The 25280-nt window shown below is 45.0% G+C and overlaps 1 protein-coding gene across 4 annotated transcripts; it reads right to left on the bottom strand.

The window, feature by feature from the left end:
• Positions 1 to 3787: 3787 nt before the first annotated feature.
• RAB9A (RAB9A, member RAS oncogene family) lies at positions 3788 to 25007 on the bottom strand. 4 transcript variants are annotated; one of them, XM_082680973.1, is made up of 5 exons: positions 24845 to 25007; positions 23346 to 23490; positions 8817 to 8909; positions 8138 to 8165; positions 3788 to 4881 (listed from the first exon to the last, which is right to left on the bottom strand). In XM_082680973.1, the coding sequence occupies exon 5, from the start codon at positions 4848 to 4850 to the stop codon at positions 4245 to 4247; it is 606 nt and encodes a 201-aa protein (XP_082537099.1). In that variant the 5' UTR covers positions 4851 to 4881; positions 8138 to 8165; positions 8817 to 8909; positions 23346 to 23490; positions 24845 to 25007; the 3' UTR covers positions 3788 to 4244. The 4 variants fall into 4 exon arrangements, with proteins under 4 accessions (XP_082537099.1, XP_082537101.1, XP_082537100.1 ...); XM_082680975.1 differs by lacking the exon at positions 8138 to 8165 and adding an exon at positions 7982 to 8086; XM_082680974.1 differs by lacking the exon at positions 23346 to 23490.
• Positions 25008 to 25280: the final 273 nt, after the last annotated feature.

Genomic DNA, 25280 nt, shown 5'->3' with positions numbered 1-25280 from the left:
ATGTACTTACTGTATACAGTTTGCTCTGCCCTCAATGAGCATGTAGTGCAGAGGGTGGCAATGCTCCAGTGAGGAGTAGTGGCGTGGTGCTTCAGGAGGCTGTAGCATGGAGATGGTTTGGATCCCAGCTCAGCCACACAACAGCAGTGCCCTGCAAACAGCCTTGGCACCAGGCTTGTGATGGTGAGATGGGAACGAATAACACAGGCCCCATGGGAGTAGATCAGTGTAGTTAAGTGTCAGATTTCACGTATGACTGCCTCTGAAGGAGCATGAAGGCAGATTCAGTGATGAGCGTAGGAGTGGGTAGGACCTCAAAGGAGGGCCGTGCTGGGAAAGCCTGTGTGCACACGGATAGGACAGCCCAAAGGATGGAACCAGGGCTGGTACAAGGGGAAAACCAGGCGCTGACCATTAAAAAAGCAAAAGAAGGGCTTCCCTGGTGGCGCAGTGGTTGAGAGTCCGCCTGCCGATGCAGGGGACATGGGTTCGTGCCCCGGTCCGGGAAGATCCCACATGCCGCAGAGCGGCTGGGCCCGTGAGCCATGGCCACTGGGCCTGCGCGTCCGGAGCCTGTGCTCCTCAACGGGAGAGGCCCCAACAGTGGGAGGCCCGCGTACCGCAAAAAACAAAACAAAACAAAACAAAAAAACGGCAAAAGAGCCGGCAAAACTCAGATCTGGTAGTAGGTGACCGTCACTTAAAGCTCTGGAACACAAGACCAACTGGGGGACATCAGTAGCACCCAGGGCATCAGGCTCCACTGAGCACACGCAAGTCAGTATTAAACCTGTAATCTACGTTAGCACTCCCGAAGTGATCCAAATAGAATGCACAAATCGGGTTTGGTCCTCTTCCATTGCCTAGGATGCTTTGGTGGTGCCCACGTTCTCCATGTATGTAGAGACCTTTGGTCTCTCCTCCACCCTGCTACACCCGTGTCCTTTCACTTTATGGTCACGACAGCACTTCCTGGTTGACAGTCCACGGTGGTAACTTCTCAGAATCCACTGACTACAAAGATCCTCTTTTCTACCTAACGCTTCCTTGCCCCACAAGCCGCTGGCACTGTGGATGGAACTGGCATCCCAGGGTCATGCTATTGAAGTGAAAGCTTACACAAGGTTTTATAGAAATGTAAAACGCCAGGTTTTAACATGAGGACCATCTAGGATGTTTTAACTTCAACTAGGGAGTTTTCCCCAAGGGGGAAGAAGGTCACAAAAGCAGTAATTCACTGAGGAATGTGCACTTTTCCATCTTCCACGCGGCACATTGTAATTGCTACATCGACTGGCAAGTGTACATCTGTCCATCCTCCCAAGTTCAGTAGTTTGCCTTTTTCTTAACCCTGAACTCTGTCTCCAAGGCTTTACATGCGCAGACAGCACGAAAGCACCTGTCATCACGGCGGCAGTCGCCGGCCTCTAACACTGGGGCCCGGCCCTGAACGGGACAGCGCGCTCCGCAGTCCTTCCCTCCTGCCTGCTCCGCAGCTGCTCCGCCCCTCTTGCCGCCACCGCAGTCGCCTGCTTTGCTCCCCAGCTCTCACTTTTTCCCTAGTTCTCATCTTTGTGTAAGTAACACCAGCCAGGCAAAGCCCGTGTTACTTTCTTAAAAGATTCAGATTTTCAGCTACCTTCTGCTGCTGTCTGAAGAGCTCCTCCGTCAGGTGAACGAGTTGTCGTTGCTGTGAAGGAGGAAGCTAGTCAGTCAGGTCCTGTTCCTCCTCCTCTCGTCCCATTTCAGTACTGGGTTTGGTCAGCCTCTGTTCACTGGGTCCCTTTAAGTCACGCTGTGAAGCTCCATTACTCTCCCTTCCGTCAGCCTGTCTACACACACGAGGATTCGGTCCTTTGATCCTTTTTCGCTGCCCAGCTCTAGACCTCTGGAATGCCAACTAATCTAATCCCTGAATATTTAGCTGAAAAAGAGGTTATTGAAAAGATGCTTCAAAGTTTAGAAAAACCACTAAGGTACTAGTTAAATCTACACAAGTATCAAAATTATACATTTTGTAAATACCTACACACACACACACAGACGTGTAATGAGCTGAATTGTGTCCCCCCCCACCCAAAATTCATAATCAACAGACCTAGCCCCCAGTCCCTCAGAACGTAACTGTATTTGGAGACAGGCCCTTTAAGGAGTTTAAGGAGTTAATGTGAGTTCAATTGAGCCCATTAGGGTGGTCCCTTAATCCAGTCTCACTGGTGTTCTTATAAGAGGAGGAAATCTGGACACAGAGAGACGGGTGTGTGTGTGTGTCTGTGTGTGTGTGTGTGTGTGTGTGTGTGTGTGTGTGTGTGTGTGTCTGTGTGTCTGTGTGTGTGTGTGTGTGTGTGTGTCTGTGTGTGTGTCTGTGTGTGTGTCTGTGTGTGTGTGTGTGTGTGTGTGTGTGTGTGAGAAAGATCCCCTGCGAGCCATGGAGAGAGGACTCAGGAAAAACTAAACCTATCAACACCTTGATCTTGGACCTCTAGCCTCCACAACTGTGAGAAAAGAAATCCCTATTGTTTAAACCACCGGGTATGCATGTTATGGCAGCAGTAGTGAACTAACACAATATGCTTCCCTTAGATACTAAAAATCTAGACGGATACCCAAGAAACTGACACACGGCTGCCTCCACGTGCAGGAACTCGGTGGCAAGGGTAGATATTTGTCCCTTGTGCCTTATAATGTTCAACCGTGTGACTCTATCATCTATTCAAATGATAAAAAAAGTACTCCTAACATCCATTGGTGAGCAAGGTGTGGGAAACTTTAATATACTACTGCTAGCTAGCTATCAGCAGAGAACGGTTTGAATAAACTGTTAGACATCCATGCAGCAGATAAATGAGGTAGATCTACTATATAATGGACATATACCCAGACAGATTGAGAGAAAAGGGCAAGTCACAAAACAATGAGTACACATGATTTAAAATAACAAAGCATGTCCCCTAGAGAAAAAAACAAAGGGAATATATAATACACACTCGTTTCTTAATGGTGGATTCCTATTTTGTTTTCTGAATGGAGGATTATAGTTTGGTGGGGCGGGGCGGAATTGATTATAAATAATAAAAACTACAGCTCTCTCTAACCTGAGACTTTAAGGAGATTTAATTTCCCCAGATTTAAAATGTGAAAATGTTTTGCTTAGAGCCAAATCTGTTGTGTTAGGAAATTAGATTTTCAAAAGCTGAGCTTACTGTATTGGCGTTCTGTGTCAAGTGGTTCCAAGGAGCGGGGCCAGGGAGAGAAATCTCCCAACCTAGCTGTTCCGAAATGTACTCCCCCGCACAGGACAGCCCCCCCAAAGCTTGTCGCTTGATAACCCACCGCTCCACAGCCAAGGGTCCTGTCCTCTCTAACACGTGCGCCTGGCATTGGTGTGCCTCTGCGGGATGGGATCGGCATGAATGGCGCAGTGGGTGCACTTTACCCATGAAAGACCACAACTTGCTCTATCAATAAGGCTGCTCATTGCAGCAGAATGACGAAAAAGCTCCTTGAGACCAAATCACTAAACAAAGCTCAGTGACGTAGAAGACACAGAATAAATACATGACCAAATAAAGATGTCTTCATTTACCCGCACACACAGTACAATCCAGAAGCAGTACCTCCTCCAAGAGTGATAAAGCCGGCTTCTGTGTTGGGGGTTGAGGGGGGCACACAAACGACAAGTGATTACAAGAGAGATCAATCCTGATACGTAGAATGAAAAAGCGAACACGCACATAATTCTAAACCGAATGAACACATCCTCAAATCACATGACTACACGGCAAATGCACTGGATTTTAATCTTTAATATCTAACATTATTGCTTTAGGACATGTTTTCCCTGAACCAGGAACAGAGTGCTAATTACATAAAAATATACACATAGAAAAAGTAGTTCTCCATTTTCCCGGGGAAAAAACAGTAACTTCTAGAATACTCAAGTGTTTTGTTTTAATTATAAAGTCTTGGTCATCTCATTTATTAGCTCTGTGACATACATATTTAAATTAAACATTATTAGACAGCCGTTACAACTTATAAAGGTAAGGTGCCATTACTGCGTAAAGAGATTCTCCTGTGAGTGGATGTGTCCCTTCTCCCACCCACTAACAAGGCAGCAATATGGTTAGTTTAATTTTATGAGTACACGATCCATTGCTGCAAACACGAATTCTTGTCTCCACCCTGTGCTTATCTGTGCATGTGTGTGACCTGGTTAGATCGCCAGGGCAACCTCTCGAACTTCAACAGCAAGATGAGCTGGGCTTGGGCTTTCGGTGCAGACTGACCGTGTCTGTCTGAATCAAGTGATCTGACCTATCCTCGGTAGCAAGCACTCTTCGAACTGCTTCCTCAAAGGCCGCTGCAACATTCGTGGCATCTTTTGCACTTGTTTCAAAGTAAGGATAGTCGCCGTTGTCCCTGCACCAGGCTTGAGCTTCTTCTGCAGACACCTGCCGCTCGCTGATGTCAACCTTGTTACCCAAAATCACAAAAGGAAAACTTTCGGGCTCTTTCACATCCGCATAATATATGAATTCTTTCTTCCAGTTACTCAAATTCTGGAAGCTTTGAGAATCATCGACGCTAAATGTAAGCAGGCAACAGTCAGAACCTCTGTAAAATGGCGTCCTCAGGCTTCTGAACCGCTCTTGACCGGCGGTGTCCCAAATCTGCATGGTAACAAAATGTCCATCCACCTCCAAATCTTTATTTAAAAATTCCACACCTATTGTATGGAAGAGTTGGGCATCAAACTTATTAGTCACATATCTGTTCATTAGAGAACTCTTCCCAACTCCACCATCTCCAAGGAGAATTACTTTAAAAAGCGATGATTTTCCTGCCATTTTTAATCTCAAGATCTCTGATTTCGGAACCCTGTAAAATAAAAGGGTACCATTACATTCCTTTAGACCTGTACATGGTTCTACATGCCTCTATGAATGTCAGTGTCTAAGGGAAATAAAACACAGAGCCCCAATTCCTTTCTGCACAGGGAATACCGGACGGCAAGAGATGTCACCTACTGAGCCCTCCACCTCATGCCAGGCACCACCCGACCGTCACTCTCTCTGACAGCTGCTGAGGGCTCATTCTTCCCCTTCTTCGGGCCACCGTTGACTGAGGCTAGCACTCAAGGCCAAGTCTGACCCCAAAGACTGTCCTCTCAACCGTTCCTCTTGGCTCACAATAAGACCTGCCACCATCTGTTAGAGATGCAGTAGGACACCGAAGTGGGCACGTTTCTGTAGCAACTGCAAACAGCCCTCTGGTGGCATGGTGACAGTGTTCACTGATGGCTTTCCTCTCAGGCCAGCGGGTTTCTAGACAACCCCCCTCTTTCTCTCTCCCAGCGCCATCACCACAGGAGCTGGTAAGCAGGAAACCAGAGACAGAACTGACTGATCTGGCTGTGAACAGATCGAAGCCAACCACCGAGTAAAGGACTCTATTCTTTTCATTAGGAACACTATTTTGAGTTGGCTAACATTAATGTCAGCACCACTCGAATTTTTGATATAATATTATAACCTAGCACATTCTACCCACAAGATTCATTTGGGCAGCTCCAACTCTTCTGAACAAATGTGAGCCTGGGCTGTTACTCGTGTGTTTCGAGGGGGAATAAAATGAACATTAAACAAAATTGTGGTACCATGCGTACCCTTTAGGGGAAGCCCTGGGGCAGGACTAACTCCCCCTCCCCACCACCAGTCCCCTGGGGGGGGCTGGGGGGGTACGGAGATTCAGACGCCCTTTTGTAGGCTGGTGGGAGCACTGTTCCTATTTAAGGCTTCTGTTTTAATTCTTTATTATGAAAATTTTCAAACATACACAATTTCTGAATAATGAGAATAATATGATGACACCTCACAGACCCTAAACCTAGCTTCACCAATTATCAACTTACAGCAAATCTTGTTTCCTCCACAGCGTCCCATTCTCCTTCTGCCCAATTATTCTGAATCAAATTATATCATTTAAACTGTAAATATTTCAGTATTAAATGGCTTTTAAGATATTTGTAAAGGAAGACAACCTTTAGAGTAGCACTAACAGAATTTTCTGCAATGATGGAGATGTCCTCCATCTGGACTGTCAGCTACTACCCACAAGTGGCTAGTGGGAGCTAGGAAATGAATTTATATAAAATGAAAATGAATTTATATAAAATTATATTTTATATAATTATATACATATATATAAATGAATTTATATAAAATAATATTTTATATTATTTTCACTAATTTGAATAGTCACATTTAAAGAGCCAACAGCTGTATTGGACAGCACAGCCCTAGAGCAAAATTGGTAATTAACTTTCACATGAAAGTAGATATTGTGAATCCCTCAATGGGAAGGTAATAAAGACATGAACAATAATTGTTGTATTGACTAGGATGAATTTGCAAAATCACTGCAGTAAACAAACATTATCTGGCAATCGCCTGGTTATATGCAAGTATGACCCAGTATAATGTAACTGAACAATTCCCATAACGTGCAAGAATTCTGCATTTCCTACTACATGCTACACACTATTCTTATAAATATGTGGCAACTCGTCCCTAACTCTTATTGGTGTTTTTAAATTACTACAGTAATTACTACTATAATTAATACAATTTAAACTGGCCAACAAAAGTGTGAGGCAGTTAAAGTGCGTACTACTTGGAGACTTTTCGACTTCAGTGGATGGCTCTGCCCAATGCCCCGGCTAAATTAATGTTAGGGAGGAAACTCAAACTATCTCAAGCCCTTTAATTTCCTGACATAGTAACAGTGCACTAAATCGGTTCCTTTGTTTAATTCTTTGGAATCTTGATTACACGACTTCAACTTAGAAAAAAAGAGTAGCAAAACCAAAACAGCACACCAACTATTCTGACATAAGGAAAGCATCTAATGCTCCCTCCTTAACATTCTTCAGTGCTTCTCCAGAGATTCAGTTCTAAGGCCAACTTCTAAGGCAAGACACCTGACCCTGCTCCCCATTCCTGGCATCAGCCATTCAGAAACGCACTGTTACAGGGAAGTGAAACTCAGATCCACGGGCTCAGCCCTCACGCTCGCCCTTGCCTTCGTACCGACACGTGCTGCTCGCTCTGCTGGCGAACCCAGCCCCGCTTCACGAACTAACCACGGGGCCCTCAGAACCGCTCAGCACAGTCATCCCCCACACTGGGAACCTCCCCCAGCAGCCCCCCATCCCAAGATTGTTCCTTTCCCATGATTTTGAAGATACATAAACACAGACGTTCCACATTGTGTTACAAGGGTGTAACAGATGTGTTGAATTCTAGTCTATCATTTATCTCAGGATTTTAATAAGTCTCTAACTGCCTCACTGGACACAAAGTTTCATTGTACAGCATCAACTTGTTAGGATCTGTACATCAAATTATAAACCAGACTGTGCAATCTGACAACCTCCACCCAGATGTGTGGTTACATACATCTACCAAATTAAGTCTTAGAAATTCCTTGAGATTTGTAATTCATTAACTCTATCAGGACACTTCCATAGTTCTTTTCTTTTTTCATAATAATGTGGGATTTCCTAGTTTGTGCCCTTATTCTGAGCAAACAAATTTGGGATATGCTAGACCCACACACCAGGAAATAGGGTACAATTTTTTACATTTCTCATCTATAGTTTGGGGCCTCCCAGATATCCTATTTGGGGGTACGTTGGCATTTGCTCAAACAACTAATGCAGACACAAACAGCTCTCCGAGTCTAACTGCAGCATTGAATATAAACATGCATGGTGATATAGATAATTATACAAACTATCTTATTTCCCACTGACATCTAACAAAAGCTAGCTTCATGCAATCTCTACATTAACATAATGAGTTTATGAACATTAAAAATGTTCCCTTTTTCTTCTCTGAAAACAGTAAAATGCTTTGAAACTTCTTTAGTATAAGCTGAATGAATAAAGGTATCCTGATACGTTCTTTTCAAAACTTACCTTAAAATGTAATATGAAGGCCTTTTATACTCCAGTTTAGAAGGACTGCCCAAAGGCAATATTCTTCACCCAAGCTAAAACATGACTTTAGCAATCAGCTAAACCCTACAAAGAAATATGCATAAGAAAAGCATGTCACATAAGCCATAATCTTACCTTAATTGTTCAGTTCAAACATCATCATCTGCAAAGAAAAAATCATAAAGCACACCTTAGCAATGTACATTCAATCTGTTTTCATAACTTTAAGAGTAAACACAAGAATTAAAATGCAAAAGAAATGTCTGACTTCCATTAGTAGCTAGATTCTTAATTTAAAAGGAAAACTACACCTGAAAGCTGCCCATGACCTTTCTCAGCCTAAAAATAGCCCTAGAATCAAATACTACACTTTAACCATTGTTGTTTTCCAACAAGTTTTTCACCTGCCCCCACCCATCCTACCTTTCTAAGTATCCCATTTAGACAGCTGTAAAATTTGGTTAAGATGAAATGTAAAATATAAATTATTCAAAATCTGCCCAAATTTTGAGTGGTTCAGAACAACCATATTCCACAGAATAAAGCTAACACAAAGAAGGAAAAAAGAAGGACCACTCAAGGGAGAGGCACCCAATGTGACACAGGAAACGTCAGGCAAAGACTAAAGGCAGTGCAGAATTTCGTGAAGCTTCTTTCTGGGCAGCCAAGGCAGACAGGAAACTTTGTGAGCGAATGGAGGCCCACCGTCAGAAAGGAGAACTGGTTCCCCGTGCCAAAGGCCAAGAGCACAGACTTGTGGACAAGCTATTTGACATCCTGCAGCTCTGGGGACTCTGGTGACAGCAGTACCTACCTCTAGGGCTGTCGGGGAGATCCACTTGGACATGGACAACAGGGAAAGCGGTTCACCACTGTGCCAGGCTCATTATAGGAGTGCAGGGAGTTTCTGTGGAATGGACGCATGAAGAAGTCTTTACTGAGAGTTTTACAGAAACTAGGTAGATTTCTTTTATGGCCATTTCTTCAGTCAAATTTCAGAAGAGTCATGGGCAGAACAAACGAGAGGGCAATGCAGGCAGACATTAGGAAGCCAAAGGATCCCAGTCCTACAGACCAAATTCAGGGTGAAGGTTTCCTGTGCCGAGTAGGCAGAGCTGTGCTGAAGTACTAGCCTCTTTCGGTCTAAACCCACAGTTCCAAACCCCTGTCCCTCCCTTTTTTAAAAGCAAAGGGCATTTTTGTGGGACTTACATAAAGCAGCCTTCAACTTATAAATTCAATCGATGAAAAAAATGCTACCCTTCAGAATCTTGATATTTGGGGGTTAAGGATAAAATCACCACCATCACCACGCTAACACTGACTGAGCCCTGCAAGCCACTGACTCTGCTTCACTGTGTTCACTCCTCACAAGCCTCTCATTATCCCTACCCTATGGATGAAGACTGACTCAGAGACGTTACGGTCCTTGCTTGAGCTCACACAGCTAGTGGGGGGGGCACGGGGGGAGTGAGATCGGAATGCGACCGACTCCAAAGCGCAGTAGTTAACCCACAGGCGCGGCAGTCTCGGCTGCCTTTGCATTTATTTCAGAGGGTTCTCCTGTTACTCTCGTACGTACAATGAAAAGAAGGGGTAGCAATGGCAAGCGTCTTCCACTTGCTTGCTTTATTTCGAGACCTGCACAAAAACAAGTTAATCTGACAGAACTACTAGTATTCAATCCACTGACACATAGATAAAGCACATCTGAGTTCTATTAGAGTTTCCACAGTTTGAACATGTTTTAAATGCAATTGCAATCACACATCTGCAGAACCCTGCGGCGCCTCCCAGAAGCGCGTGGAGCAGGTGGGAAAGCAGTTCTGCAGGAGTCCTCAGTGCGTGCCTCTCCGGCCCAGGCACTCAGGATGCAGGCCACACTCAGGCCCTGGCAGGTGGGGCTAGTAGTTGGGGGAGCTGACAATCCGGGCACAAACCCTCTTGTGTTACAACTGATGCAAGTCTTACAGATGAGAGGTACGTGCTATAGAGTACAACACCCAACCAAAACCCAAAGAACAGCTTAAACAGTGCAGGGATTCTGCCCCTGCGGCTCCCTAGGTCAGACCAGGCCCCAGGTGTGAGCATCTCACGGAGCTGCGTGATTCCAGCTATCAAGGGAATTACATTTTCATCCAACACGATCCTGTAACACAGAGAGCTACTTCACCTGCCGCTCAGTTAAAGAAAGTGGTAACTTCCAAGGCCAGAGGACCACTGGCAGTGTTCACCTGCGTTAGCGCGAGACTATGCACCAGTCTCCAGCGTGGGCTGTTCAAAAGCAGCGTCTCCATGACCATGTCAGGCGCACGCTGTCCTTAGGACCAGCCTCCCCAAAGGCTGAGTCCACTGCTGGGGGATTTGGTCTGACCACCGACAAAGCTCAGCAGCAGGAGGAGGAACCTGTGAGAAGGGGGAGGGGCCAGAACCAGGAAGCGGGACCAGTGGTGCAAAGGCCCTGCCAAGGCACCCCGCACGTCCTGGGAGAGCCCAGGGTGGGCCAAACACCTGGAGCCGCGGAGAGCGGAGCAAGCTGTGACGACGGGACTGGAGGGGCAGGGCCTCAGCAGCCACGGAAGGATTTCTGCTGACACCCTCGGAGTGAGCGGAGCCCTGAAATGGCTTCTGCAGCCCACAACCTGAACAGATGCGGAGTCCAGAAAGGTAGCTGGCTGCGATCAAGAGCAGACTGTGGCGAGGGCAGGAGGGAGGCCTCGGGTAGAGCTGCGATGGATCCCTTACGATCCCTCTCAACTGTCAATACCAATGGTATCAGTGAGCTCTGGGGTTGAAAACTGCGGTGGTTGGGCCTCGTACTTGAGACTGCAGTAGGATATTCACTACAAACCCTTCCTCCTGCTCTCTGGTGGGCGGCGAACTCCTGCTCACCCTTGGAGATGCAGCTAGACCTCGTCTCCCCGTGAAGCCCTTCCCCTGCGCTCCTAGCACACCCTAAACGTACCTCTATGTGCAGAGACAATACTGAAATCAGCATGCCTATCATGGCAATTTCATTTTTTTAAATAGTTATTTGCATGCGTGCGGTCTTGGTTGCAGCACGTGGGCTCCTTCGTTGCGGCACGCGGGCTCCTTAGTTGTGGCACGCGAACTCTTAATTGCGGCATGCATGTGGGATCTAGTTCCCTGACCAGGGATCAAACCTGGGCCCCCTGCATTGGGAGCACGGAGTCCTATCCACTGCACCACCAGGGAAGTCCCATGGTAATTTCATTTTTATAATGAAACAAGCTCTCTAAAAAGATTCAATTAATGGAAATGTATTATACCATGACAAAAATGCCCAGACTTTTCCCTGAGTTGTCAGTTTTCTAGACTCTACCAAAAAATACATACCCATACCATTCTAAAACCATCTTGAAAGAAAGGAAGGGAGGGAAAGGAAGGAAGGAAGGAAGGACTTTCCCAGTGGGGCAAATGGAAATGACCTAAATGCATAATTGGGGATCGTCTGCCGCCCTTGAGGAGACATGGAGACTCGGGTCTGTAGAAATACATTGTTAAGTGATAAACTTGAAGAACGTGCACACCGTGATGACACCATGTAAAAGCTCACAGGTTAACATGAAAGTCTGCAAGAAAACCTCAAATAATCAATACCGAGTTCAGTCTTCAAAGTCCTGATTTGGTTGCAAATTCATACTGCTTTTTTTAATGTCAAATGTGTATTTTTTAAAGCAACCAAAATAATTTATTTTGCTCTTGAATCTGCAATTTGGGCAGGGGTTGGCAGACTCAAAAGTATTTTTTAAAGCTTCATTTTCACTTAAAGCCTAGCTTGACTGAATGCCTTAATTGAAATGAAATAGAAATGATTTTCTTTTAAAGTTTCATCAAATACTGCTATCCACCAGACCTTAAGGACAACTGCTTCTTAAATTTTTCTGTAACTCAGATTATATTAAAAATAACTCAATATGAAGCCCAAAACCCAAGCAACAGAAGAAAAATTAGGTAAACTGAACTTCATCAAAATTTAAAACTTTTGTGCTTCAAAGGATACTGTCAAGAAAGTGAAAAGACAACCCACAGGATGGGAGAAAATATTTGCAAATCATATATCTGATAAAGGACCTGTATCCAGAACTCTTTAAATTAAACAATAATAATTTTAAAAAAAAAACTTAAAAATGGGCAAAAATGGTCAACATCATTGGCCAGGTAGTGAAATGCAAATCAAAACTATAATGAGACACCACTTCACACCCACTAGGATGACTAAAACCAAAAAGGCAGACAATAACAAGTGTTGCTGAGGATGTGGGAAAACTAGAAGTCTCATACACTGCTGGAAGGAAGGTAAAATGGTGCAACGATTCTGCGGTTCCCCAAAAAGGTGTAAACACAGAGTTAACATCATGACCCAGCCAATTCCTCTCCTAGGCATATGCTTAAGAGAAATGAAAACACATCCACACAAAAACTTGTACATGAATATTCAAAGTAGCAGTATTTACAATAGCCAAAAAATGGAAACAATCCAATGTCCATCAACTGATGAATAGATAATAAAATGTAGCCTATCCATACAATGGAAGATTAATCAGTCAAAGAAAGGAATGAAGTACTGATGCACGCAACAACGTGGATGAACCTCAGAAACATTATAATTTAAAGAAGCCACACACAAAAGGCCATATATATATTATCCCATTTATATGAAATGTTCAGAATAGGCAAATCCATAGAGACAGAAAGTAGATTGGTGGTTCCAGGGAATCGGGAGTAACTGCTAATGGGTATGGGGTTGCTTTCTTTCTTTTTTTTCGGGGGGGCGGGTATGACAGAAATACTCTGGAATTAGATAGTGGTGACGGTTGCACAATTTAGTGTATATACTAAAAACAACTGAATTGTATACATTAAAAAGGTGAATTTTACGGTATGGGAATTACATCGGCCTCAGAATTAGCAGTAAGACCCTAACATTAGATTTACACGTGCCACAGATGATCTCCTTGTCCCTTCAGCAGTATCCTTTTCAATAAGAAAGTTACACACACAATAGATACTCTATTAGGATTACAATACCATGTGGTGGCACCAATGCATGTCATACATGGCGCACAGTAATCTGAACAGGAAGTTGGTTAAGTAGGTTACTGGCAGGAAAGAAAATAAACCATGCTTTCAGCAAATACCTCAAAACTAAAGATAAAAAAAGTGCATTGTATGCCAACCCTTTCCTTTTCATAACACTATTTTTCCAGCTTTTCTATTGTGTACTTTTATCTTGCACTATCAATTGTTTATGGATAGTATATCAGTAGTAGCCTTTTCCCTGGCTTTCTCCACCCCCATGCTGGCTTCCAAAGCCAATTACTATATTACAGTAAACCAAGGGGGAGTCAGACCCAAGCATGGAGAATATATATCTCAAATAGAAATGTTTGTATGGATTAAAGGTAGACAGTATTTATTGGTCATTGATCTAACTGCCTCCATTCTTACAGATAATGAAACCCATTTATTTCTTTATAACTTTTATTATACAGGATTTTGGGCATGGCATTCCAAGAGCGATCCAACCTCATATACCTGCCTGTCTCAATTATATCCCTACAAGTCACCATCCCCAAACCTATCACAGGCATTTACTGTCCAGCCTTTGCTCAGGTCCTTATCTTGGACTAGCAGGACCCCCGCACACATCAACAGCTATGAAAATCCTAGTCATCCGAAGGCCCACTTTTGCCACCCCCACCCCCCGCCCCCTGAAACCTAATCTTTCTCCTCATTCTCATCATCATTCCACCTCTATTACAGCTCTCCTTCACTTATGTTTTAACCATCTGTCAGTTGTGTACATGTGTTTCCTAATTACAGCGTCAACTCCCTGGGAGGGACACACAACACCTAATGCCATCCATTCATTTGTCCTTTTTTGGTTCTGCAACATCTAGTACAAAGCTTTCCATTCGATGAGGTACCAAATGAATGCTAAACTGAGAACAAAGAGTGAACTACTTCCTCCTTCATTCTTGTTATTCTACTCTTATTTTTCTATTTGTACTTACCGTACTTACAGTTCTGTGTTTCTCTATTCAATTAGTTCCTTCCCCCATTCTATTTTTGAGGTCTATTAAAATGTGTGGGGGGGGAAATGTGTGGGAGAGGACAAAAAAATTGATTCTTACTTGAAAGTCACATGAGGAAACCTCTTTAAAATAAGTACTGAATGCAACAGGAAACGCTGAAAAACGACATTCCTCTAACAAGTTATCAAAGGGAGAGTAGGCTGGGTTTATAAACTGCTTCCTCAAAATTTCAGATTTTCAAATCTGAAACCCCGTGACTAACTCTCACTTCCAAAACCTTAAACTGAATTTATCACTCCTGGTTTAAATTTAGGAACAATTTTTTTCCCCCAAAATCACACATTCCTTTTGCACTCACTCTGAATACCCTAGTGAGAGGCAAGCCACTTCATTTCTTTTTTTTTTTTTTTTTTTTTTTTTTTTGCGGTACGCGGGCCTCTCCTGTCGCGGAGCACAGGCTCCGGACGCGCAGGCTCAGCGGCCATGGCTCACGGGCCCAGCCGCTCCGCGGCATGTGCGATCCTCCCGGACCGGGGCACGAACCCGTGTCCCCTGCATCGCCAGGCAGACTCCCAACCGCTGCGCCACCAGGGAAGCCCGCCACTTCATTTCATAGCTTGAGAAACCGAGGCTTGAAGAAACTAACCAAGGCAACAAAAGCATGGATAATCCCTACATTATTTCTATTTTCGCCTGAGGTGTATTTGTTTCCTCATATCTTAATACAGGTGTCTCTCTTAACAGCCTATTAGCTCCACCCTTTATTTCCAGTCTTCCTGGTCGTCTTTGCTGAAACACACGAGAGAGGCAAGTCAAGGAAGTCATTAAGTGTAATAATGGGCGTGATCTCTTACAGCAAAAGGTCAACCAAAACAAAAAGCATTAAGCAAAATTCCACAAGAACAGATCAAACTGGAGGCACAACTTGGCAGATGAAATAAATTATCTAGGTGGCCACTGAGCATTACCTCAGAGACAGCTAGACAAGGAAAATGCTGTGTAAATCAAACCACGCTACCACGATATCAGAGCAGCTCACTCTACTTAAGGAACTCGTTTCAGTAAGTACTCTTTTATGAAGATGAGCTAATTAAACTTTAAAGAAATACATACTTTCAATTTTGCTTAAAACAAGGCACCTTTGTAGTTAGGTATACTAACCATTAACAGTGGTGGAGAGAGTGGGAAGGGAGAAGAGAGGAGAAAAAAACAGATTTGGTTAAGGAATTCAATTTTCTTAAATCATCCTGAAAGTACAGAGCAGCATGATCCAACAGAACTTCCTGTGATGACGGAAATGTTCTTATGCCCAATACCGTCGTCACTAACCACATGTGTCTCCTGAGCACTTGAAATGCGGCTGGTCCAGCTGAAGAAGTGAATTGTTAATTTTATTTCATATCAATTCGTTTAAACTTAAATAGCTACATGAGTATTGTATTAAACAGTACAGGTATCCAGTGTGCTTAATGAAGGAGCTGCAGGGGGAAAATGCACCTCCTAGAATCACATGTGAAATAAGGATGAGGGTACGGATGGAAGCATGTACTTGAGCCTTTCTCTGGAAAGAGTATAAAAAGGTTTCACCAGATTCTTAAAGGAATCTGGACCTCAAGAAATGATCAATACATGTCTGCAATATTTGTATATTTCGTGTGATCGATCTGTGTAGTTCATAACACCCTCAAGACTTTCATCTTTACGTGGCGTTACTATTTCCCTCACCCATAAGACTTTCCTAATATTACACTTTGACCATGAACTGTGACAGTTCAATGAAGAGACTTATTCCCAGGAAACTGCTAATCCTATAAGTGAGGATCACATTTTGTTCTTTGTTTTATTTAATGAAGTCCTTAAAAGGAACAAGCATAAATCTACCTATAATAAGACACCTGAAAAAGGCACTTGAAATGCTTGACAGAAAAGAGTGGGGATAGTTAAAGGCTGCACTTTGGGGGACAGAATTAAAATGCAAAGAAATGGATAAAGGTCACAAAATAGGAAAACTATACTGGGAAGTACACCTAGGTACTTCAGGAAGAAGACTGCATTATGAAAGAAATGATTTTTTTTTTTTTTTGCCATGCCGCACAGCATGTGGGATCTTAGTTCCCTGATCAGGGATCGAACCCTCGCCCCCTACATTGGAAGCACGGAGTCTTAACCACTGGACTGCCAAGGAAGTCCTGAAAGAAATGAATTTTAATATGCATGTTAGAAAAATACATTAAAGCAGCAAAACACAAACTAAATGTGATTCCTAAATGATCTGCTGTAACTTAAGGGAACCTTGGTTCTGACTTGTCTCTTCAAGTTAGATAAGAAAACTGGTATCTTTAATTTGGAGCAGAAAAGGTTAAGAGCTGGAGAACTTCCATATAAGCTCAGGGAAGAGTTAGTATAGCAACACTGACCACGAGGGCCACAGCAGGTAGAACTCTTTGGCTGTTAGAGAAATTAAATAAGAGGAGTGGAATTTCCCAAGGTCTATTTAAAGAGAACAGCTGTATGTCTGGCATACAGGACTCAATTAGATTAGAGGCTCCCATTCTTCAAGGAAGTTGTCACCAAGTCAAAATGAGAAGAAATTTAAGAGCACTGCAGGTAGCTTTTGTATATTTCGTGTGATCAATTAAAGAAATATAAAGTTCACTTCATCCCACTTCTCCATCAGTGATGCTCCAGTTTGTCCCCACCAAGGTACTGAAGCTGACTTCGCTTACAAAAAGCTTTCCAAGCCCCAACTTACTCTGCCATCACTACCCATTTCGGCTCTGTGCCTGATCAACCCTCTACCCTCTCACTAAACGCAGCTTCTCAACCCCTCTATCCCCCTGAATGTCAGCAAAAGTCACCAGAGACCTCCTAATGGCCAGTCCATTGGCTTCTCCTCGGTACTCATCTAAATGCCCTAAGGCACATGCAGCCCTAAATAATGAAAAAAGTGCCTCTCTTAGGACTTCCCTGTGTACACTTCTAGAGACACACGCTCATGGTTGACCAATGTTCTCACCAGAGGCCCGCCTAGTAGACAGTGAACTCTGAGATGTAGAGATTTATCTGAATGTACATGATATAAAATCTCAGAAGGGTACACAAGGCTTTTTTTTTTTTTTTAAACAAATAAGGTAATGGAGGCCCAACTAGGAAAGGGTCTTGTAAGTATCACATCCATAGCTGGAGGCCTCAGTAGGACCTTCAAGTCTTAGCCAGGACTCAGCCACCATTACTGCCTCTATTAGGTCTAAACAGCCTGGCAATGACCTTGAAAATGCTTCCTACTTCATTGTTCATAAAACTACTCTGATAATAGTTTCTGCTTTCTCTTCCCCTCACCCCGTTGGCTTTCTGCAACCTAGATGGCTCCCTTTTCTAACGGGCTCTTAAGGAGATGTACCACAAGGTTGATGAGCTTACCTCTTCCCAAACCATATCTTCCTGGGATATAAAACCCAGTGATTCCTAAACTAAAGCCCACCTCCACCCTCCCACCCCTTGGGCACCAGATAAGAATTCCAACCCCCTTTATAATATATTCATCTGGTACTCTGATGGCAGTTCAAATTCAACATATCTAACACCAAACTAAGTATTTCCCCCATTTTCAAAATCTCTTTCTTCTTCTGTCTTACCCACTTCATTCACCCACACAAGAAACATGTCCACTTCCCTCCCTACCTACTGCCATTCTTTTGTTTGCTCAAATAACAAACGCTATGACCATAGTAACATCAGCCACCACTGTTCACTGAATGTCTACTAGGTACCTGGCAGAGAGCACCTTGAAGTCACCTGCAAGTCGGACACTACCACCCATGTTTTATAGATCAATAAACCAAGTTCATAAAGATTAAATAACTTCCCCCTGGTCTCATTAAACAGGGCAGGTCAAACATGTGTGACCTTCACTCCCATCAGAAGACAGGAAAGGTCTAAAAAATGTACAAACCCAAAAAGGACAATAAGAGAGAACAACTGTAGATGAGAGACAACAAAACCGAGAAGATGGAAAGCAAATGGTCCAGCAGTGACAAACTGAAGAGACAGAAATCCTAACTTGGGGAGAAGCAGCTGACGATGAGAAACCAGCCCCAGAGAGCACACAGACCCCAGAGGGCACGAGGCACTTCTCAACACTGACTGAGACAGGCTGGCTGGGCGGAAAGCACAAGGGTAGACCCCATGACACCTCCTCTGCACCCAGGGGCCCCTTTCTCCACCAGCAGACCCACTTCCTAATAAACTGTGTGCAGCAGAAGTTGGGGATGGAACACTCTGGACGATGAGGGAGGGGAGATCAAGCGACAGTGCACACAGGAAACCAGGCAGGGCAGGGTATGTGATATTTTGGAGGGCACCACAGAGGTCCTGGCCGCCCACAGGATGCCACACAACTGGCGCTCAAGGGAGTTCAGTCCCCACGTTAGCTCACACCACATTCCTTTCGATGACACCGTATCTTTGTGAGGCGGGGTTTCCCAGGGCTAGTGTGATAAAATTCAGGTACTGTGCAAATATTAATGTGGAAGAGGATATGAGGGTAGGAGCTGTTTGCTCCCAAAGAGCATAGCTGAAATTTTATTTAAGAGTACTGGAACTCATTCTAGAAAATGCTCTGCACTCACCAACATGTGGCCTTCAAGCAGCTCTTCTGTTCTGACTTCCAACTAAACCACATATGTATGTTCAGGTGTATTCACCTAATCACTGCTCTGGTTACACATGCAAGTGTGAAACTGCGCACACCCGAGAGATCGCCTAGCCACACACCACACCCCAGGGAATTCCAGCATTTGCAAACCTGTTAAATCATTTAAACACTCCCTATCTGTTAAAGTTCTACAGAGCAAGTTCCAGAAACAGGAATCTGTAAGGCGTCTTTCAGGCTTCTCTAACACTGATAACACAACCACTCTCAAGAGAACAAACCTTCTGGAAACGAGCTTGGCTTCTGTACCCCCAAACCTAATCCAGTTCATAAGAACCTGGAATGAAAACAGTTCACGCTGACCCAGCAGCTCAGTTCACTGGCTACACTGCTCTGCTGTCCTTCACACTTGGATAATGAAATGTGGCCATGGGATGAATGTAGAAAGTTGTTCCATACTGTTTCTCCATCCCCATCAAACACAGTAGACATTTGTAAGGCATCAGGCCTCGGACACAAGTGGAGCCTGTGTTCAGACTCCCCGTGATGAAATGAGCCGGGTTCAGTGAAGCCGCGTGAAGCCTCCAAGGCCTGCTTCGCTTCTTTCTATATTTCTTCCAAAACGCACGGCCGGCTCTCCCGAGCCCATGCTGATCTAGCTATGACCTCGCCTACATTCACTTAGATCTCATCTTCTCTGTGTTCATGATAAGCAACAGCATCCTAAACCCTGTACCGGCCACGGTCAAAAACTAACAGAAAGTAATGGAAGAACCCAGAACGTGGAAACACGGAGAGCTCAACTTCACTACACGTACAATACCAAGATTCACGCTGGGAAATGGAGAGTTTTCCGAGTTCTCTCCCCAGCGGGCACGCCCAGGCTTTCTGGCAAGCTCTGGCCTCACCTCCCTAACCCAGGGTAGCCGGCCCCTCTCCACCTACACTCCTGGGTCCCCCCTCCTTCCCTCAGGTACCCTGACCTTTCATCTGCATCACAGCTTTCCAAACTCGCTGAGGCGTTTTGTGAGTTCACCCCCTCAAAAAAAAAAAAATCCTTAATAAATGTTCTGCTGAAGACCTACTTAGTCACAGGCCCTGTTTTCTTGTCCTTGGTTTTGACTAACAAATTTATTACCTAGCTAGCTTTCAAGTGAGATGTGTTTCTCTCTCTCTCTCTCTCTCCCTCTCTCCCTCCCTCCCTCCCTCTCTCCCTCTCTCCCTCTCTCTCTCTCTCTCTCTCTCCTTGACCAGCAAATTGCCTGAGGCAGAACTACAGGCACACCTCGTTTTATTGCACTTCACAGATACTGTGGGCTTTTACAAATTGAAGGTCTGTGGTAAACCCTTGCATGGAGCAAGTTTATCGGCGCCATTTTCCAACAGCATTTGCTCACTTGTCTCTGTGTCACATTTTCATAATTCTTGCAATATTTTAAACTTTTTCATTATTATTATGTTTGCTATGCTGATCGGTGATCACTGATGTCAGTACTGCAAAAAGATTACAACTCACTAAAGACGCAAATGATGGTTAACATCTGTTAGCAATAAAGTATTTTTTAATTAAGGTACAAGCATTGTTTTTCTTAGGCATAATGCTACTGCACACTTAATAGACAGGTACAGTATAAATGTAACTTTTATAAGCACTGGGAAACCAAATTTGTATGACTCACTTTATTGCGATGGTCTGGAACCAAATCCAAAATATCTCCGAGGTATGCCTGTACTTGAAAGCCAATTATGTGACGTCTTTACTTGGTGTCATGTATTCTCATACACATACATTATAAAGTAAAAGCATCTCATTTTATGAAGAAAGAAATGTGGTGACCTAACCTGGCCAGAGAAGCAAGCCAACTGCAGATCCAGCAAGACTCCTCCAAGTGGATGTTCTTCCTGCACCAATTCCTCTGATCCTTCCCAGAATAAAACCCCTCCAGTAGTAACAGAGCACACATCCCTTTGTTAGACGCCACGCGATAGCAATCATTTTTAGGTGTATAATTTAGCATTCCCTCTACCCCACAGCAGACAAAAATTGATAAGAGGCAGAGAAATCTATCCATTAGCAATGAACAACACACTGTCCATCAGCACGAGTCAAAAAGCAAAGCTCCTCACAAAAGATGCCGTGCCGACCGCGTGAATAACAGAATAACACTCACAGTGATTGCTAAACAGAGCCAACCCTTTTTTTGGCCGTGCTGCACAGCTTGTGGGACCTCAGTTCCCCAACCGGTGATTGAACCCAGGCCACAGCAGTGAAAGCCCAGAATCCTAACCACTAGGCCACCAGGGAACTCCCAGAACCAACCCTTTTGGACTCCTCTCACTCACTCCCAAAGTTCACCTAAGAGTTATATCTGCCACCAGAATGAAGCACTACATGGACTGAAGGGGCTAGATTTAGGCATGGTGAAAACAGGCTGGAGAATGCCAGAGGAAGAATGCAAAATTCAATTTAAAAAAATGTCACCGCTTATTTGTTCTTTTTTTTTAAATAAATTTATTTTTAATTTTTATTTTTGGCTGTGTTGGGTCTTTGTTGCTGTGCATGGGCTTTCTCTAGTTGCGGCGAGCGGGGGCTACTCTTAGTTGCAGTGCGTGGTCTTCTCACTGCGGTGGCTTCTCTTGTTGCGGAACACGGGCTCTAGGCGCGTGGGCTTCAATAGTTGTGGTGGCTGGGCTCTGTAGTTGTGGCGCACGGGCTTTGTTGCTCCACGGCATGTGGGATCTTCCCGGGCCAGGGATCGAACCTGTGTCCCCTGCATTGGCAGGCAGATTCTTAACCACTGCGCCACCAGGGGAGCCCCATATTTCTTGATTTCAATGATAAAATGCATGCAGAACTATTGTCTACTTAGGCTAATTCAAGGAAGAATTTTATGCTCAACAAGAATGGCTTCCCAATTTGTTTCTTGTAAATATTCACATGTGGTCAACTGACAAAACTATCAAAAACACATCAACCTTATAAATTAGGAGCTTAGGATTAACATACATACAGTAATATATATATATAAAATAGATAACCAACAAGGACCTACTGTACTGCACAGGGAACTCTATTCAATATTCTGTAATAACCTATATGGGAAATGAATCTGAAAAAGAATGAATATACATATATGTATAACTGAATCACTTTGCTGTACACCTGAAACTAACACAACGTTGTAAATCAACTATACTCCAATAAAATTTAAAAGAAAAACACATCAACCTTTCCCCATTTCACCTAAGTCCACCCACAGTAAATGCCATGACACAGGTACCTATGTGCTGGCGTGCAGCTATTTTTTTTAAAATTTTTAACAAATTTATTTATTTATTTATGGCTGCATTGGGTCTTTGTTGCTGTGCACAGGCTCTCTCTAGTTGCGGTGAGCGGGGCCTACTCTTTGTTGAGGTGCGGGGGCCTCTCACTGCGTTGGCTTCTCTTGTTATGGAGCATGGGCTCTAGGTGCACGGGCTTCAGTCGTTGTGGCATGCGGGCTCAGTAGTTGTGGCGCACGGGATTCATTGCTCCGCGGCATGTGGGATCTTCCCGGACCAGGGCTCAAACCCGTGTCCCCTGCACTGGCAGGCAGATTCTTAACCACTGCGCCACCAGGGAAGCCCCAGCTGTTTTGTTTAAAGACACCTGGCCCATGACCTTGGCTGGGCAATAAATTTTGTTCTAGGACAAAGTTAGAACGTGATCTCATGACTGTGATTAGACTGTAAGCTTCAGGGAGGTGGGGACTCCCCATTGCCCTTCATATCACCAGCACCTTTGTATCAGCAACCGACGGGCTACTCAGAAAATGTTTGTTGACAAGTGGAATAATACAGAAACCAAATTCCCTATGTCTGCTTCAAGGGCTCTCAGTGACTCTCAAGTTCTGACACTTTTGCCTTCGGAAGAAAAAAGGGGGGGAGGGATTTCCCTGGTGGTCCAGTGGCTAAGACTCCACACTCCCAATGCAGGGGGCCCAGGTTCGATTCCTGGTCAGGGAACTAGATCCCAAGTGCCGCAACTAAGACCCGGCACAGTCAAATAAATAAATATTTAAAAAAAGGGTGGGGGGAGATTCTGTTATCAGAAATTTTTTGGTCAATCTTTCAAATGAATGAATATGTCCCTTAATCAAGGGAAATCTCTTCAAGTTCTCAAATCCTCCCCACCCCCTGCTCTTTCTAAAAATGAGGAGGCGGTACCCTAAATAAGAACCAACATCACATTTGAAGAACTAGAGAAGCGCTGACTGTGAGCTCTGGAGTTACACAGACTGAGGTCAAGCAGGGCTTCTCAACCTGGGTGCGAGCGACATTCTGGGCCAGACAACTGTTTGCCGTGGGTCCCGTGTATTGTAGGCTGTTGAGCAGCATCTCCGGTCTCCACCCAATAGGTGCCTGCAGCACACCCTCTCAGGTGTGAACCAAAAATGCCTGCAGACACTGTCAAATACCCTCCACCCCCCACTGAGAACTACCACTCTAAACTCACACAGCCCTGCTCTGAATCCCGGCTCTGCCCCCTCACCACCCAGACCTACCCCTCCTACGCCCCAGCAAATTCTTCATCTTTAAAATGGAGCTAATACCACAGAAATGCTGTGAGAAGTAAATGAAATGATGTACTTACAGGATTTACATGCACAGAACTCCCAGTGCTGGAGTGGCCGCCCAAGAAATGGTAAGAAATGAGGGTAGACTAAAAGTTCGTCTCTAGAACCAAAGGTACTTATCTGCAGGCCTCCAGAGTACCACAGTCTAGATGGAAGAAGTGGCTGAGGAAGAAAGAAATGAAAATAGGAGAGGCTGGACAAGAGGGAAGAGCACTGAAGTATTTCCTTAGTCTCCAAGAACCCGGCTTGGAGTCAAGGCCAGCAATGTTCTACTTAGTTTTCCTCCGTCTATTCTAACCTCACAAATGATAAACCAAAAATATCCCCAACTCACAAAACTCTCCAAAGTAAATAAGTCAGCAAGCCAGAAACTTTTTAGTACAAACAAGAGGAATTTACAATGTCCACACAAAAATACTGAAAGCCCCAGACGGCCACAGCAGATGCAGAGAGTAGGAGGCAAGCAGTGAAGATAACTTCAACCTAAGCTTCTAAAAGCGAAACAAAGAACAGTCTTCTTAAAAGTCCCTGGCTGAAGAATACCGAGCTTCCTTCATCTCTTCAGTTTTGTTCCACCCAACGGTTTTTGAGATTACGGGCAATTTACGTATTTTCCACTACAATGATGCCAGAGAAAGACAAACCCGGAAGAAAAATTTTTTTAATTGATTTTTTTAAAAGGAACCAAAATCTATTGATTTTTATCAGGCCTCCGAAATCCTACAAAAAGAGCGTGGTCACGTGACAATTTGGAAACTAGCAGAAAAGTCATTCCTAAAAAGAACCCCGGTCACGGGATGTGTCATCATTTGAAAAGAAAAAAACCACCACCCAAAAACCAACTGATACCTCCACAACTATTTGGTCAGCACTTAAAATTTTCATCTTGCCTCCCTACATACTAAGTTGGAAGAAAGAGAGGAACACGATTACGAAACCCTAGCGAGAGTCTGAATCCGATAACACCCCACACGTCCCAACTGGTCTTCCGAGTGGCCCCAACACCTTAGCAAATATCCACCTGGGAAGCAGGTCGGAGGTCGCCAATATCAAATCGTGCGCGCCTCTGCTTTCTCTCCGAGTCATGCGGGAGTGCGCTGGGTTGGCGTGCCTGGGTGGGTTTCTCCGTGTGACCCTGTGTGTCTCCCCGGGGGTTGGTGTGGATGTGTCCCTTTCCCTGGGTGTTTGGGTATGTGTCACCAGGTGTCGATGGATCTCCTTCCCCGTGTGTGTGTCTCCAGGACGTCTGGGCGTCTGTCTTGGGGCGTGTGTCTCTCTCCCCGGGTGCGCGACCCCATCTTTCCACCTGCGTCAGTCAGTAGGAGGCAGGGGGCAACAGGCCGCCCCGCCACCCCGGGGGCGGGAGAGTGACCCGCACGGGCCACGCACGCCTCCCGCCCCAGCTGCCCGAGGCCCAGGCCGCACACGCGGCCCGCGGGCTCCTCTCAGACTCTGACGCCCGCGCAGCCCGCCTAGGCCCCCGCCCGGCCCCGAGGGGAGTCAGCGCCCCGCTCACCTCGCCGCCACACGGAGGAAGCCCGGGAGCTCCGGGCCGGCCCGTCCGGGTGCAGTGAGGAAAGAGAGAGGGTCGAGGACCCAGCGGCCAGCTGACGTCCGCAGCACTGTCCGGGTCCGACTACAGCTGCTCCCGTCCAGCACCGAGGGAACAACATGGCGACGGGGCGGGGCCGGGGAAAAGAGGGCGGGGCCTGGCCGGCGGGAACCCTGGGAAGGCGGGGCGGGGCCTGGTCGGGGGGCCCGGGGGCGGCGGGGCCTCGAGGTCTCCTTCGCCCAGCCCTCACCCGCTCCGTGCCTGTCAGTTCTAGCTAAATCCCGGGTTCTCCTCCGGTCGGCTATTCCTCTGGTCCTACGGCTACGCTTCCGCGAGAGAGAGCACGAAATAATAGTTATCTTTAAAGGGTGACGTAAAGTGGAAATATACAGATCGCATA

This window comes from Grampus griseus (genome assembly GCF_964374135.1).
Source record: "Grampus griseus genome assembly, chromosome: X".
NCBI lineage: Eukaryota > Metazoa > Chordata > Mammalia > Artiodactyla > Delphinidae > Grampus > Grampus griseus.
The sequence above is the reverse complement of the archived record's forward strand: the minus strand, read 5'-3'. Positions and strand labels throughout refer to the sequence as shown.